Source organism: Loxodonta africana, chromosome 22 (genome assembly GCF_030014295.1).
Source record: "Loxodonta africana isolate mLoxAfr1 chromosome 22, mLoxAfr1.hap2, whole genome shotgun sequence".
Classification (NCBI taxonomy): domain Eukaryota; kingdom Metazoa; phylum Chordata; class Mammalia; order Proboscidea; family Elephantidae; genus Loxodonta; species Loxodonta africana.
This window is the reverse complement of record NC_087363.1, coordinates 34,195,533-34,212,594: the sequence shown is the minus strand read 5'-3', so window position 1 is coordinate 34,212,594 and position 17,062 is coordinate 34,195,533. Positions and strand designations below refer to the sequence as shown.

The following is a 17,062-nucleotide window of genomic DNA, read 5'->3' as shown; positions in this document are numbered from 1 at the left end:
CTAGGTCCTTGTTGCGAAAGTGCTCAACTTTGTCCTGCCCAACATGTCCCTGGGGCCCATCGATTCCAGCGTGCTCTCTCGGAATAAGACAGAGGTGAGAGTCTTTCTGCAAAACGGGGCTGGGGGGGAGGGGGGCTGGTAAGGAGGTGGAAGCAGTGGCCCTGGAGGGAAGCCCAGGTTCTGGCTCTGTCCACAGCATTCAGCACCTTTCACTAGACAGTGGGAACACAGAGATGTGTGAGATGTTGTCTGGCTTCAGGGTTGGGGGGTGGGGGTGTGATTCCTGAGCCGTGTCCTAAACATGCAAAAGAGCTAACCAGATGAAGGGACATGTATCAATTAGGTGCCTTTTGGTTGCAAGTGATAGAAACCTAAGTCAAAGTGGTTTAAGCGAAAAGGGAGATGTACTGCTGAATGTAACTAAAGGTTTCAGGCATGGCTGGATCCAGGGCTTGAACATCTTGTTCACAATCTATCTCTCCCCAGCTCCCATTTCCCCTGATTTGGCTTTATCCCCAGCCAGGCTTCCCCAGTTGGAGGCAAAGATGGCCACCAGCAGCTTTACTGAGCAGGCCCAGTAGAAAAAGAGCACCTCCTTCCACCCAAAGTCTCAGGGCTGATTGTTACTGGTGGATTGTCCAAGCCTGGGTTATTTGGCCTTCTCAGAAACCAGGAAGGGGAGGTGTCGAACCCACAAAACCTCATAGACTGAGAGTAGAGAAGGTGGCTCCCTGGGGGGAAGTTGGGATAGTGGTAGCAGAAGGAACAAGAATGGATTCAGGCTGGGGATGCTGGAGCTGAAGGGGCGTGGGGTTACCAAGGGACGAAGGTTCCCGGTGGAGCAGACAGTGCCAGTAAGGGCCAGGCATGAAAAGAGTACAGCCCTGATGGAAAACAGCAGGAGTTTAGTCCACCTAGAACATAGAGGGCAGCAGGTGAGTGGCAGGGAAGTGGCGAGAGGTAAACTGAGGTTGGATCATAAAGTGCCTCACAAGCCCTGTCCCTGGAAGCCACTGCCCTGTCAGGAACATGTCACAGCCCCAAAGCAGAGCCACGATGCCTTCCATAAAAGCAAAATCAACTGAAAGACGCTCAGGCAGAAGAGGTAAGCAGCTTCAGGAGAGAGACGCTGGGATGTTGTACCATCCAGACAACATCCCCGACCCTGGACAGCCTCCAGGCTAGCATGGACAATAAATAGGTCAAGGGCAGCCATGTGCCTGAGGTGCTGAATGTGAGCAGTGTCCAAACCCCAGACACTGAGGGTGGTCTATGTAAATGCCACTCAGCCAACCAGCCCACCTCTTGCCAAGTTCATGGGAGTAGAAGGCTCCCAAAGCTGCTCTGTATTCACTCTCCCTTTGACTGAGCCCTTATGTGTGCCAGGTAGGCCCAGCTCACCCAGCCCTCACTCCTTGCAGCAGCCTTTGTGAGGAGATGATACTGATAGGGCCACTGCCGGTGGAGCCAGCCTCAGAGTTTGGATGGGCTTGGTCCCCAGCCAGGCTCTCTCTGGGACAAGGGTCCCCTTGGGGCTTGAGGCCAGTTGGCAGGAAGCAACCTTGGACATTGGGAAGACACCTGAATTGTCTTCAGGATTAAGGCAATCATTTTGACACTCTTCTGCCTTAGTTTCCCCTTGGCCGTAGGAGTTTGAGCTCACTTCCTCACTGGCTCCCTGAGAGCCACGGGAAGTGGGGTGAGGTGCTCAGGGGGAGGCGGGGGATTTCCCTGGTCTCCTTGGGATACAGTGGTGGACTCCAGCTTCATCGTGACATCCAAGCTCCTGGTCCTTAAGTCACTTAGCGAGAGGGCAAGCTAGCCAGAATAGTCATTGCGTGCGGAGGAAGGAGTTTCACTTCATCAGGCCAGGGCCTCCCTGCCTGTAAGGGCCAGTATTGATGGGCCAGGCCAATGAGATCGCTGGGGAGCGATGGGGCCTTTGGGCAGCCGAGGGCGTCTGGGCCACCAAGACATCCACTTTCAACTAAAAACTTAAAATTAATTCAATTGAAAAAAAAAACCACAGTGCCTCCCAAACTCCAGCCCTGATCTTTCGGAGAGAATAATTGAGTAAAGACAGAAAAAAAGAAAAAAAAAAAATTGACTCCAAAAGGCAATTTTGTTCAGTGAAAATGCACAACTTCAAGACCCAGAAAGACCAAAGCCAAACATATGCCATTTCACTTAATCCCAACAGGAAGGAACTCCAGTGAGCCCTGTTTGCAGATGAGGAAACTGAGGCTCAGATAGGTTGAATAACTCGTCCAACGTCACAGCTAGTCAAGGCAGAGCTTGGATTGGAATCCAGTCTGATTCAAAAGCCTATGTGTCGGTGCCCTTGTCCAGCTTGTGTTTATGGCCATGAGGCTGTTTTCCTGCTACTGGTCCACACAGCCTGCAGCCAGGGCCGCTGTCCTGGGTGAGGGGACCCCAGTGGGAACAGGAGCCCTCCATCCTGCTAGTACCCCAAAAGTGGCTGTTGCTTTCCTGTGAATATGTAGTAAAACCTATTATCTCTGCAGCAGCGGTGCTAGGACAACAATAGATTTAAAGAGAGAGAAAGAGAAGCCTCCCTTTGGGATCTTTGAGCTGAGGCATCCAGGTGTAAATCCCAAGTTGTTTATCTTACTACCTGAAAGTATCTGGGCAAGATAAAATGGTTTCAAGCCCACTTTGTTTAAAATTATCCACTTTCAGAACTTTTAGGTCATTTTTGGAATGGTGGAAAATTCCATGGGCAGCTTTATAGCAATGTCTGAGTCTGGCATGCCCTCAAAGTGCTCCTCGTCCTCTGCTCCTACCCTCTGCGTCCTGTGCCGGCAGCGGTCACTCAGGACTCCTAGCCAGCCAGCCAGGTAGCCCGTGTGGTCACTTGGAAACACTGGCACGTTTCCCTGGCTGGAAGACTTGATGGCTGTCCAGCCGGAAGGCGCACTCGGGTGGTAGGGATAAAAAAGGAGCAGGAGCGCCCGCCCCTCCACAAGGAGCATCAGCCCCTGCAGGCGCCACTCTGAGTCTCCTTTGAACATGTTGCCGCACGCTAAAAATAGCAGCGCCAAGGGGAAAATGTGTTCAGAAAAGGCTCCTCCCGGATCTAACATCGGGGTGTCTCGAGGCACATCTTTAACTAAGATATTTCCCATGGAGCCTGACAGCTCTGAAAGCCTGGAAAAGAAAGAAATGCTTGCCTAACAAGCTAGGGAAGCAGGCCCTGGAGGGAAGGGCCCGGCCGGAGGCCAGGACTGGGCTGGCACCAGGGAGGTTGGCAGGTCTCTCTCTGAGAAGCATCTGGGCTCTGTGGTCCAAGGTCACAAGCAGGGTGTTTGCTGGGGGTGTACTGCCACAAGTGTTCACACAACCACCCAGGGGTGTTAGCACAGCCCCCTCACTAGCATCGTTTACAGCTGCTCCCCCACAGAGGCACACTCTCGGCACGTGTGAAGTCTCCGGGCACAAAGGCAGAAAAATGCCTTTGAATATCTCACCATGACTGCTTTGCCATGATCACACCCTCCTCTGTGCCAGACACCATCACCCTTCTGTCTCATCAAGGCCCTGGGAAGTTGGTTCTTAGTACCAGCATTTTGCACTTCCAGAAGCTTGAGCCCAGAGAGGGCAAGTGACTTACCCAAGGACACACAGCTCCTAAGTAAGGATTCAAGCCCAGATCTCTCAACGCCAAGCCAAGTGCTCTTGCCACTAAAACCCCCGGAACATAGAAGTTGCTACTCAAGCATTTTCTTGTGTTTGCCTGCACATTTAGGGTCCCCAATCAGAACGACAGGTTTTTCAGAATGCGATGGAGTTCCTCCCACTCTGAAAGGCCTTGGATATAATGCTAAATTGTTCTCCTGGCCAAGGGCACTGAGGGAAGAGGCGAGGTCTCCCCTCTCCCCAACAATTGATACTGTCCAGTTACTTAAATGTGGAGCACACTCCTTTCTTTTCAGCTGGCCTTGTGAGCAAGTTGTGGCAGGGAGAAAGGCGCCACAACTCAGCACAGCGTGTACGAGGGGCATCCACTGTTTACATGTTGAGGCAGTTTGTCTTATCGAACCAACTTCTTGTTCTCTATAAATATCCCTGGACGCGCTCCAGGCGCGTCCTGGTAGTGGATATTCATGATGGGCCAGCCATATGGTGAGTTTTGTGTGCCCAGGAACGGCAAGGAGCCGCTAACTCTGCTTCCTTCGGTTTCTGTAATTTGCTACTGCGCCCTCCCCACCTCCGGGTATCTCAGGTGTATCCAGCTTCAAGGACCAGGCAACATGTCACCTGTCGCCTGCGTGCTGATCACCCACACCACTCAGCATCCTCCTGCAAGCCCCGTGCCTACTGTCCCTGGCCCTCAGAAAACTCCTGCTCGGTGGCTGAAAGCTTGGCCACATTTAGCCTTTGACTAATTGTAATCACAGCTAAAGATAGACTGCAGCCTCCCACACTGGTCCCCAGGACACAAGCAGGGGACAGAGCCCACAGAAGCAGGACACAGTGTCCACAGCAGTCCCACCCGTCTGAGAAGAGAAGGGGTGATTAGCTCTGCAGGAAGCCTGGCTTGGCTACCTGATTTTATTCTGCAACTATCACCCACCCACTACAAAAAGTAGTCATGCGTGTGTTATATTTCCCACTCATCCATTGAGGCAACCGAGACTTTACCAAGGTCTAAGATAAAAAACATGCCAGGCCGTAGAACGCCCCTCGCAGGGGCGGCTCCACCATGTGGGGGCACCTGGGGAGCGGGTAGTATGTCAATTGATCTGCAGTGCCGCTTTAACCCCTGTGCATCCAGCTCCCTGGGTCTCCAACCTCCGCAGAGGCATCCTGCTCACAGCCCTTCCTCCCTTCCTCCAACCTTGGCTTTGGGAGAAGCAGGTTCAAGAGGCAGACCCTGGAAAGGCCGTGTTTAGACTGCTGTGGAAAAGTTGGTGACTCTGCAGGAAGACTGCCTGGGGAGACGCAGCCACCAACAAGGGACAGGACGAAATGAGTACGCTTGGGGCCCAACAGGCCCAGCTGCACTTCCTTCCCAGGAGGAAAAGAAGAAAACGCCCTGGGAGCTAAGGATTGTACCCCCACTTACCACTGAGGTTCGAGGTTCAGATGTGACCAGCTTGCCAGGTCCTGGGCTAAGTGGCAGAGCCAGACACAAGCCACACACTGGGGTCTCTGCCCCCAAGGTTCTTGCTGCCCCAGGCCTGTCCAAGGATGCTTGGCTCCTACTGGCCAAAAAAAAAAACCAAACCCGTTGCCGTCGAGTTGATTCCAGCTGATAGTGACCCTATAGGACAGAGTAGACCTGCTCCATAGAGTTTTCCAAGGAGCAGCTGGTGAATTCAACTGCCGACCTTTTGGTTAACAGCCAAACGCTTAACCACTGTGCCGCTAGAGCTCCGACTCTGGCAAAGGGAGTCAAAATAGAGAACGTGAAAACTGTGACTCACAAAATGAGCGATCAAAGTCAGTCACCAATTTTCTCCTCCAATTTTAATTATGAAATTTTTAAAAATCTGCAGGGGAGTTGAAATAGTACCGGCTTCTAGATTCACCGGTTGCAAACATCCTGCCACGTTCTTTATTTCTATGTATATGTGAGAATTTCAATATAGATATGTTGTTTGAGCTGAACAGCTGGAAAGTAAGTTGCAGACACCATGATCTTTAGCTCCAGAAGACTTCAGCGTGGGCAGCCCAAGGGCGAGCACAAGGGCAAGGATGAGGGCCATCCCCACACAATCACCATCATTCCCTAGCATCACCCTTCTTTAGTCTGTATTGCCTTTTCCTCATTTGTCTCCAACTTTTGCATTTAAGACTGGAGACTGCATGATTTCGCTCTTTGGTGACTAGCAGTTATGAAAGGGGCCCTGCAATATCCAGGAAATCATTCTTGTTTCCTTCATTATGTCTTCAATCCTGGGCCTGGGAAGGCGGCTGCAGTCGGCATGGTTGGTTAGGAAATGTGGTGGCTGCCTTTTCCCTTCCCTCAGTGGCCAAATGGGGGCTGTGTCTCTGTCCAGGGTCGCACTTCAGGGATCCCCCACTCCACAGGAGCACAGGAGGTGGGCTTTTTGCACCATTTCTGACTGTGGCACTCCTCAGGCTTCCAGAAGAAAGCCCCCAGCACCTCGCGGCAGGTTGGTGTAAACCAGGCAGGCCCTGTGTGCCCCGGACCACAGCCTTCCTGGGCCAAGCCCAAGTCCTTGCCCAGAAGAGCCTGCACAAAAACGTCCAGTAGTGCCAACTTTAACAGAAGAAACTCACTCTTTGGAAAGGGTGCTCAGTAATTCCCACGTCCTTGATTAAGTGGCAACTTGTATAAATGTCTGCTAACACTGATTGCAGTTACGCTAGTCACCCGAGTCAGTTCCATAAGAGCACTGATATATGCCTGACTCAGAATCCTTAGTTAGTGCAAATGGTTTGCACGTTTGACTACTGACCTAAGGTTGGCAGTTTGAAACCATCCAGCAGTGCTGCGGAAGAAAGTCCTGGCGGTCTGTTTCCACAAAGTATAGCCAAGAAAACCCTCTGGAGCACAGTTCTGCACTGTAACACATGGGGTTGCCATGAGTTGGAATTGACTCAACGGCAGTGGGTTCAGACTTTAGTTTATATCCCTGGGTGGTGCAATCGGTTTAACATACCAGTTGCTAGCTAAAAGGTTGGCAGTTTGAGCCTACCCAGAGGTGCCTTGGAAGAAAGGCCTGGTGATCTGCTTCTGAAAAATCAGCCACAGGTCTATTCTGACACACATAGGGACGCCACAGTTGAAATCAACTCGACAGCAGTGGGTCTTTTTTTTTTTTGGCTGTCATCAGAGCTGGGAGAAGGGCATGTTGAGAGAGATGGAGGCAAAGATCCAGGAGCCCAAGGTGTCTGGCACCTTTCAAGAGGAGGAGACTTGCCCTTGAGGAGAGAACAAGTATTTGTGCAGCACACAAGAAGAGGGGGTGGGAAAGGGGCATTCTAGAACTGGAAACCTCGGAGGCGGCTCCCGGCCTGTAGGTACAGAGGAGGAGCACGCAGGGAAGGAGTCTGGGTGGGGAGGGGGCTTCCCAGAGGAAGGGGCATCCGGGCTGAGGGTCGAAGGCAAGTAGAAACCCTACAGGCAGCTAAGGAAGGAACTTGAAGGCTGAGGGACAGCTGGTTAGGGGTGCAGAGGTGCAGAAGAAGGGGACAGGGTGAGGGGAGGGGGAGCACAGAGCTGAGTTCCCCGCAGCCTCACAGGCCATGCAGAGGGGTCCGTGCTTGGACTTGGTCCTGAAGCACGAACGCTGTGCAGCAGGGAGGGGCAGGAGCAGACCTGTGGGTTTGAAGAATAACTCTGGCCACAGCATGGAGGGATTTGAGTGTGAAGCCTCTTGGGGACCGGCAGCAGTGGCTCAGGGGGGAACCAGTGAGGCCCAGGAAGAAGGGGCCAAGCAGATGGAGGGGGAACCCACTGGCGACAGCCAAGCCTGGCGTCTTCAGTGTACAGGGTATCCAGTTCGCAGGCCCTTCCTACGTACAGTCAGTTCTTACTCATGTTTAGAGCATTTCATAAGCCTTTGCGAGCACACAGCACGCCGAGTCACAGGGACAGCCGTACCGAGGCACTCCAGAAAGCTGACGGTTAGAGGGTTTTCCATTTTCTTGCTCAGTAATTTTATGTCAAGTGACATAACAAGGGACCTTTGTCTCAAAGGCTGAAGCTCCTGGGTTTCACTCTGATTTTGAGCAGTTCAGCCCCTTGGCCAGCAGGCCCTGGCTCCAAGGTTAGGCTGGGCTGGAGACGTGTCCACTTCATCCGGCCGAGACCCTCCAGGCCAGCAATGGGCCACAGCAAAAACAGGACAGATTCTGCCCTCTGGGGCTGACACTTGGGGGTGACAGTCACACAGACACCACCTGAATGAGAACCCCGTGGTGAGGAGAGCCGAGAGCAGTGGGGGGCTGGGAAGGCCTCCCTGAAGGCGTGACTTCTGAGTGAGTCCTGAAACTGAGATTAAGAAGGAGGGGCTGGAAAAGCCACCTGAGCTGGGAGAGGATTTTCTCACATCCAGCTCTTTCCACAACAAATTCACCTCTCTGCCACTCTGAACAAAGATGGGAGACAAAGAGGTCATCTCTGCAAAGCCCCACCAGTCACTACTGGGGTCCCACAGGTCACACACTTTGGTAGAATTGTTGTACACTCCATCTCCAGGATGCCAGAAAAGGCAGTCTAATTTCCCTCTGGTGAAAATGGATGGGTTAAGAAAGATCTAAGCAATAGAGGAAGGAGGTGGGAATCCTGGGATGGGCTCTAAAGCATGGGAGGAAGGATGAGGCTTACATAGAAGACCAGGAGGAGACTGGAGGGAAGGAGGGGCGTAGGCACATAAGTATGAGGGCAGACACTGTTGCGGGATTAAGCTGGCTGGGCTGTAAGTGAGAGACAGTGTCATGTGGACAGGGCATATGCCTGTCTGCGCAGCAGGGCCCCTGCCCAACTTTGGCAGGCTGTGAAGGGTGGCAACCTCCCAGGCCCACGAAGTTACTCCGCCATCTCACTAAGGACTGAGCCTCCTCTCTTCTCTATGAACGGTGGTGCCTCCGCCCCCTCACCTTGCCTGGCCATGTCAGAGCATGGGGCTCACCTTTCCCCTCTCTTCTCCAGATGGAGCAAAGCATGGTGAGTGCTTCAGAACGCAGCCATGGAGCAGACTGCCTGGGCCCCTGACCTGGCTCTGCCCCACACTTGCTGTGTGACTTGGGGGAGTCGCTTAAGCTCTCTATGCCTGACTTTCCTCAAGTAAAACGGTAGTAATAATAGTAGTCCCTCCATCGTAGGGTTCGGTGAGGGTTAAATGAGCAAACACAAGTAAAGCACTAACACGGTGCCCGGCGCAGAGCGACGGGCTGCATGTGCTTGCTACTTTTAATAGCATTCAAATTAAAAATGTAACACTGCATTTTATCACAAAACAGAGTAGGAAAAAATAGGTTAAGAGATGTGACTGTAGGGGTGTGCTGAGATTTTGCTCAACTAAGAGTGTAAGAGGGCTCCCAGCTGTGGTTGCAGCTGTATTTACTGCGTTGCAGTGTGGGGTTTCTGTCCACAGAGACAGTGTTCACATGCTGACGCCCTAGTCAGCCTGTTCCCGGCTGTCAGGTTCGCACTTACTGAAGGCCCTCAGAGCCCCAGAAAGAAGGGGAGATGCCAGCAGATGGCTGAAACATGCAGGTGGCCAGGAAAATAGCCACTGCTTGTGAAACTTAGCACGCAATGAACTTTTGAGGTCCTCCTGATGAGGCCCAGGAAGATGTCCCCAGAACAGAACAGCTGACCTCCCCTCGTTGCTCAGAGTCAGGTCCAGATGCCACCCACAAAAAAGCCATCACAGAAGCTGCTGTGGCCCAACCCTGGCACTGCAGCAACAGCATCTCCGTTAACCTTACCGCCATCCTTGGAGGCACTGGCACTCTCACGCCCATTCCACAGATAAGCAGACTGTGTCTCTGGAGAAGAGCCTTGCCCAGATCACACAGCTGGCGTGCCACATCCCTCTCATGTCTTCCTCTCCTTATTTATCAGCCCCCCAGGGGTCCTGCATTACTTTTAAGGTAAAAAGGCATGGAGTCTCAGCCAAGGGAGTCATCCACAGAAGTCAGCCACCTGGCCCTAAGATGTGGTCCCTCAACCCTGGGGCTGCAGCCTCGGCACCTGCCTCCAGCTGGTACCACCCCTAAATGGCTCCTCTCATTTAGCATGATGTTTTCAAGGTTCACCCACATCGTAGCATGCATCAGAACTTCATTTCTTTTTAAGGCTAATAATATTCCAAAGATGCCACTTTGAGGACTAAGGTGCGCCTGACCCAGCCCAGGGTGTTTTCGATCGCCTCATATGCATGCATGCGAAAGCTGGGCAATGAATAAGGAAGACCGAAGAAGAATTGATGTCTTTGAATTATGGTGTTGGTGACGAATATCGAATATACCATGGACTGTCAGAAGAACAAACAAATCTGGCTTGGAGAAAGTATAGCCAGAATGCTCCTTAGAAGGGAGGATGGCAAGACTTCATCTTATGTACTTTGGACATTTTATCAGGAGGGACCAGTCCCTGGAGAAGGACATCATACTTCATATATTCTGAACACTAGACCCTTATCAGATGGATGATTTCGCAGTATTTTCTCCCATTCTGAAAGTTGTCTTTTCACTTTTCTGATGGTCTTTGGTTTTGAATGGGTTTGTTTGCTAACCAGTGCTCTGGGTTTGGGCCTGCTCTGGGAGGGTGACCCGTCCATCTCCTTCCTGGACTACCAGACACATTTCTGGAACTCGCACACAAAGAGAACTTTTGGAGTTTAGATCTTAGGCTCTCAAAAAACAAAGGTCTCTGTAATTGGGCCAAATAGCCCCTCGAAGAAAGGGTTTGGGTCCTCTGAGCCTCGGTTTTCCCACCTGGCATAGTCAGTGCCGGGGCATTGGGCAGAAAGGAGGCTGAGCCCTGGCTTCATGGTGTAGTGCATCCAGCCCACATCTGCTGGCCCCAGGCCTCCCCTGTTCCTCACTACAGTGGGCTGCAGTTCACACACTAGGGACCTGCCTTTTCCCCTAAACATCTGGCGCTCCCTCCCTCTGAGGCCCGGAATAGGCCATTATGTAAACCGGGCCTGCATGATCAAGATGGGGAAATGGAGCAAAGATCAGGAAGCCTCTTGGGCTGTCAGAGCAATTAAACCTGTGAGCAAACTCCCAGAGGGATAGTACTCGCCTGGGACAAGGCCAGTCAGCACTGCTTTGGGAAAGGGGGACCTGGGGGCTCTGCCTTCTGTGCAGTCATGTGACTCACCACCAGGGCAAGCCTCTCATCCATGTGTCATCCAGTTCTTCAGGAGCCCTGTGAGGAAACACACTCTAGATTGCTAGCCAGGGCATGAGTCAGACCACTGCTCTGTCCGGGATCCAAAATAACAGTGGCTTCACAGGAAAGAAGCTTGTTTCTCTGGACAGTGGTATCTCAGTGTGAGGGCATTTCCAGAGTGTTGCCCTTTCCACGTGGTCCCAAATGTCTCCCTGCTCTGTGCGTGTCCCAGCCACTGGAAAGAGGAGAGGAGAAGGGAGGACAAGCCTTTGACCAGTTGGTGCACACAGCAGTTCTCCTTCTTTCCTATTGGCCAGGCTTGGTCACATGGCCACACCTAGCTGCAAGGGATGCTGGGATATGTAGCCTTCATCCTGGGTGGACCCAACTAAACATCAAGGGTTCTGTGGGAAGAACAGGAATTAGATTGTTACCTATCTGTGCCTTAGTTTCCTCGTCTGTAGAACGGGGATTATAACAGACATTTCTCATACAGGGTAGTTATAAACCTTAAATTAGTTATCGCGTGCAAAACACTCAGTGCAAAGTACAGAGGAAGAGCTCGGAAACATTTGTTATTGTTTCGTCAGTTGCCATCAAGTAGGCCCCAACTCATTGCAACCTACATTCAGCAGAATGAAACGTTGCCCAGCCCTGCACCGTCTTCGCGATCATTTGTATGCCCAAATCTGTTGTTGCAGCTTCTGTGCACTTTGACTGGCTTCCAACCTACAGGGCTCATCTTCCAGCGCTGTACTAGACAATATTCTGTTGTGATCCGTAGGGTTTGCATTTGCTGATTTTTGGAAGTATTTCACCAGGGCTTTCTTCCTAGTCTGTCGTAGTCTGGAAGCTCTGCTGAAACCTGTCCACCTTGGGTGACCCTCCTGGTATTTGAAATACCGATGGCACAGCAACGTGCAAGCCACCACAGTATGACAAACTGACAGCTGGTGGTCAGAAGTGTTAGCTTTGTTATTTTTTATTAAGTGAAATCCCACCTATAAAGCCCCTACAAAGGGAGCACGAGCTTGTGTCCAGCAGATGGTGGGGCGGTCATTCCTGCTCTTGCTGTTGTCAGCATCGGGACTCACCAACTCCCATCCAGTGAACTCTCATGGGCACTACAGCCCTCCTCCCAAATAGGGCCCCTACACGCCCTCGCCCAGCGGCCTCAGCCCGTGCAATGCCCCGTGCACTGCTTGCCAGTCCTTTGGCCACTCAGCCCCCAAGCAGATGGCCTGACCTGCAGGAGTCGCGCCAGCTCAGCTGCAGGAAGTTGCTAATCCTTCTCGTGTGGCTTTTCACAAACGTCTGGTTTGCAGCGCTTGGTCCCCAGCATGGGCAGGACTCAGGAATAGCAGCTGGGAGGTGGCCCCAGGACAGCCTGCCCCTCTTGGCTTGGTTCCGGATTCTCGCCAAGGCCAGTAGTGGTGGTCACAGAAGGGGGATGCAGCCCACCTTGGAGAAGTCCAGGTCAGACCACAGGTGACACCCTCCCAGTCTCATCAGGCAGCCACAATCACGTTTCATTGCAGCATCCCTGCGTCTGGTCCATGCCCTCCGGCCTGTTGCACCCCACCCAGCCCTGGCACCCATGGCACTCCTCTGGAGCCTTTAGCCCGAGACTTCCTGTCAAGGAGAAGTGAGTAAAGTGGCAAGGGGACTGAGAGACTTCTAGAAACTTCTCGTCCAGACTCTGGGACAGATGATCCCCTAAACTGCCCCCATAGAGGCAGAAGGAGTGAAGCCAGAGACGCAGGGAGAGCAGGGCAGATACCAGAGCAGCTCCGCAAAGGCTGGGCCAGGTTCTGAGCCACAAACAGGAACATTAGAGTCAAGGCAGGCACTCTGGAGCCAAACTGGCTGGTGGCAGAGGTGCAGCGGCCTGGATTTGGAGCTGTGGAGCCCAAGACTATCCCTCAACTGTACTCCACATGGAGCCACCAGTCAGTGCCCTGCTCAGGGACTTTCCGGGCCCTCACACTGCCCCACGCTTCTGTGAGGCTCCCACTGCTCCAACAGATGACCGTGTCCCATCCCTCCAGTCGGGACACTCACTGGGCTCCCACCCAGAGACGTATGAGGAAGGCAGAAGAACTAAATCCACATGATGAACTGGAACCTCTTCAGAGCCATGGTGGAACAGAATAGTCAGAGTCAATAATATGATGGTTTTATATAAATAAAAAAAAATACAGATTCATACTCAAAGTTTTCTATGGCACCTGTGTGTATCTGAGATGGCACGGAACAAAGCCAGGGAGACAGGCACTCAAACAATGCAGCCCCAGGCCACTGGAGCAACTGTGCACCGTGAAGCACGGGTGGGACCGCCTTCATTTTGTTTCACTCAGTGTTTCCAACCATGGCACATCTGATGATGACAATGGTGAGAAGAAGAACAGCCAGTTATTGCATGGTGCCCACTTGGCTCATGCACCAGGTGCTGTTCCAAGCACTTTGCATAAAATGAACTTAATACTTGTAGTGACTCTGGGAGAAAGGTACTGCTAACACCCACGTTCTGTAGATGAGGAAACTGAGGCCCAGGGAGGTGATGGAGCCTCCATATCTCTTCTTCCTGCCTCTTACCACTCCTTGGGCAGAGTCTATGGCTGCTCAGCCAGACTAGTGGAAACTTTGATCTCATCTTCACATGCCTCTGCCACTTGTTTTCTGGTGTCAAAGGGGAGGGGAAGGACCAAGGGAGGCGGGCTTGGGGCTTTGGCCTCAGCTGAGATGGCAGCCAGCACTGACCAGCAGCTGGCATCTCTAGCGGGCATCCAGTGCTGGCTGCCCAGGAGTCCAGTTTGCATCTTCAGGGATCCCTGCAGACAGCCTCACCACACTGCCCCCAACATAGAAGATGGGTGCCAGCTTGACTCCCCCCCACCCTGTACTCCACACCTTGGTGCTGCCAGCATCCCCTCACCCCACAGACACTTTCCACAGAGTCCTGTGGCCCCAGAGGGCTCATGCCCCACCAGCTGTGCCCCCACCTTCTCCCCTGCTCAGGGTATCAGTCAGACCACGTTCACTGTCTGGGGCCTGATCAGCCCCCCCTGGGACTGGTATACTGCAACTATCCTGCTACAGACCCCAGACCTTGTCCTCAGAGAATCGTCTTCCCACCTTGTTTGGGAAGGAAAGCCACGGCTCTCCCAGCCAGACTACTGACACCTTTCTGTGCTTCCCGATCTTGTATTGAGCCAAAGGCATGGCTGAGGTGGAAGGATGCTTTCCAGGAGGACGGTGGGGAAGCCCTTGTCATCTGTCATGAGTGTGGCCTTTAAGAAGGGATGGAAAGGGGCTGTTAAAGGGACTTTAGCCTTAACTGCAGTATTTGTGCAACTTAAACTCAATTTAAAAGGAAGCCAGCAGTCCCTATCCCACTGTGCTCCCCACGCCCACACCCCAGACCAAGCCAGCTGAGCAGGACGGAAGGAAAAGCTCCCAGAAAACCCATGGGGCCTGTTGGGGAGAGCTCTGCCCAGAGCTGACGGACACCTCCTTTCCTGCCTTCCAGGTGGACCTGTACAATGCAGACCCGCTGATCTGCCGGGCAGGGCTGAAGGTGTCCTTTGGCATCCAGCTGCTCAACGCCGTCTCCCGGGTGGAGCGTGCCCTCCCCAAGCTGACCCTGCCCTTCCTGCTGCTCCAGGGCTCTGCGGACCGCCTGTGTGATAGCAGGGGAGCCTACCTGCTCATGGAGCAAGCCAAGAGCCAGGATAAGACGCTCAAGGTGAGCACAGCCACTGCCTTGCTGCCCAGGGAGGCGGAAGGCGGCGGCCCTGCAGGTACATCGGCCTGGTCCCAGTGGGGTGCAGGACCAGCCTGGCCCACTGGGAAGCAGATGCTGGGAGCACATGACATCTATGAATTCTCAGACGGCACAGTCCTTTGTGACTGTTCCGTGTGGATGTGCTTGAAGGGAAGAAGGAAAGAACAACCAGAAGATTTTAGTCAGGAATGAACCTACAGTTGGGCACTTGAGCAAACCAAATCTCCCAAGAGAAGATCCTCAGCTTCATCCTGCCCATGACCCAAGGTCTCAGCTCTGAATGGCTGTCCCGAGGGCTCTGGGCATGCAAGGGCTGGCTGGACAGAGCAGAGTCTTGTCTACAGGGAGGAGGGGGATCTTTGCAAGAGCAGGGCCTGCAGAGGGAGAGGCCCGGGACCAAGCCAATAGCCTGACGGTGTGGCATAGTGGTGTGAGAGGCCTAGGGGACTAAGCAAGAGGCCTTCCAAGGTGGAAGGTGATGTTTTGGGCTGGGGAAGTGCTCTTTTGTTTGTCTGGTTGGACTAGGAAGAGCCTCCAACTGAGCAATGGGAGGGGAGTGAAGAGAGAGGACTCTTTCCTGAGCACTGACTACACCGGGCAGGTGATTTTTGATCCTTAAAGTGGCCCTTTGTGGCCCATTGGTCAGGTCACACCCCCAGGGCACCATGTACATCCTTGTCCTTGGGATTGCACCCCTGTCATACAGCGTGGAGGCTCTGGACCCAGTGCCATTTTTCACTAGGTTACACAGAGAGTAGGTAACTCACTTAAAGGATCCACCAGGGTTCAGACTTAGATTATTTACCCCAAGCCAACAGTCTTTTGTGTCTTGAAGACACAAGAGATGCCACCCCTGTCTGTGGTCCCCCAGTCTTGAGGACACCAGATACCCAACCCTGCCCGTGGTTCTCCACTCTTGAGGACATGGGAGACCCTACCCTGTCCATGGTCTCCCCATCTTGAGAACATGGGAGACCCTACCCCGCCTGTGGTGCCCCCATCTCAATGATATGGGAGACCCCACCCTGCCCATGGTTCCCTATCTTGAGGACATAGGAGACCCCACCCCGCCCATGGTCCCCATCTCAAGGACCAGGAGACCCCATCCCACCTGTGGTCCCCCCATCTCGAGAACATGGGAGACCCCCACCCCGCCTATGGTCTCCCCATGTCAAGGACATAGGAGACCCCGCCCCACCCTTCGTCCCCCATCTCAAGGACACCAGAGACCCCACCCCGCCCACAGGCACCCTGATGTCCTGCGTTTCTCCTAATTGCAGATCTATGAAGGTGCCTACCATGTTCTCCACAAAGAGCTTCCTGAAGTAACCAACTCCGTCTTCCAGGAAATAAACGTGTGGGTCTCTCAAAGGACAGCTGCAGTAGGAGCCGGGTCCCCACCCTGAGCGCACTGCCTGGGCTACCACCTCACTGTCTGGGAGAAGCGGGCAGAGAAAGGACAAGACTTGGCTTTTTGGATGTGGCTCACAAAAATATAACAAGTTGGAGGAATTCTAACATAATTTAGTTAAAAAAAAAGACATTCTTATTACGTATCAGGCCGACAGCCACTGGCTCTACCTTAAGGGGCAGACACCTTATACAAAAAAGGAAGAATGGTAACAGGCAATTTTCAGAAAAGGAAATTAAAATCAGCACAGCCTCTGCCCCGCTTGAGTGGCTCCAGCATTTCCGATGGTCCTTCGGATTCCAGGCTACAGCCACTTGATCTGATAGTTCATTAACCACCTGCCCCTCCAGCCTCCCTCGGTGGCCTCTCTGGCTGTGGGATGAGGGGGCTGCTGTCCCCAGAGGCAGCTCCTCAGGACAGACTTGGTGCCCCTCCGAGGCCCAGAAAATGTTCGCATCTCTTCAACATGAGTGCCACTGGTGACCATGTCAGTTCCTTTGCAGCCCAGCCCCAAGCCAGGCTTAGAGGTGGGAGGGAGGCTTAGCCCAGAGAGAGGAACAACCAGGAAATCAGTCTTTCTCTTCTCCCCACTCTTCCTTTCCTTCCTGGTCAAGGAGCACCACTGATGGCATATGTACCTAGAGGTTGCCTTCCTAGTTTAATTTTCCCTGACACTATAAGAGAAAAATTGTATTGAAGATGAAATGTTTAATATATAATGTATATCCTAAAGCGTAGACTATTTGGGTGGGTGGGTGGGTGAGAGCAGGGGAACTTGAAGGAACTTGAGGTGGGTGCCTCCGGCCCAGCGAAAGTGTCTTTTCTAGGGTTGGCACTGACAGTGGCCCCTCACCACTGCCTCAGGCAGACAGATGGGGTGAAGCCTGCTGAAGGCCCAGCAGGTTCCTGTGTGTAGCTGCTCTGGAGACAGACAGGGCCCCAGGCTCCTTTGCAGCTGGCCATGGGCCAAGCCCCTGGAAAGGGTCCTCGGAGCTGGTACTGCTGCACAGGACAGGCAGGCAGGGCT

General features: G+C 53.0%; 1 protein-coding gene across 3 annotated transcripts in view; it reads left to right on the top strand.

Moving 5' to 3' along the window:
* Positions 1-16,785, top strand: part of MGLL (monoglyceride lipase) — a 130,083-nt gene extending 113,298 nt beyond the window's left edge. For all 3 annotated transcript variants that reach the window (XM_010589919.3, XM_010589920.3, XM_010589917.3), the window contains exons 6-8: positions 5-94; positions 14,370-14,585; positions 15,905-16,785. In XM_010589919.3, coding sequence (XP_010588221.1) covers positions 5-94; positions 14,370-14,585; positions 15,905-16,030 — 432 coding nt within the window. In that variant the 3' untranslated portion in view covers positions 16,031-16,785. The remainder of the gene's footprint in view (positions 1-4; positions 95-14,369; positions 14,586-15,904) is intronic.
* Positions 16,786-17,062: the final 277 nt, after the last annotated feature.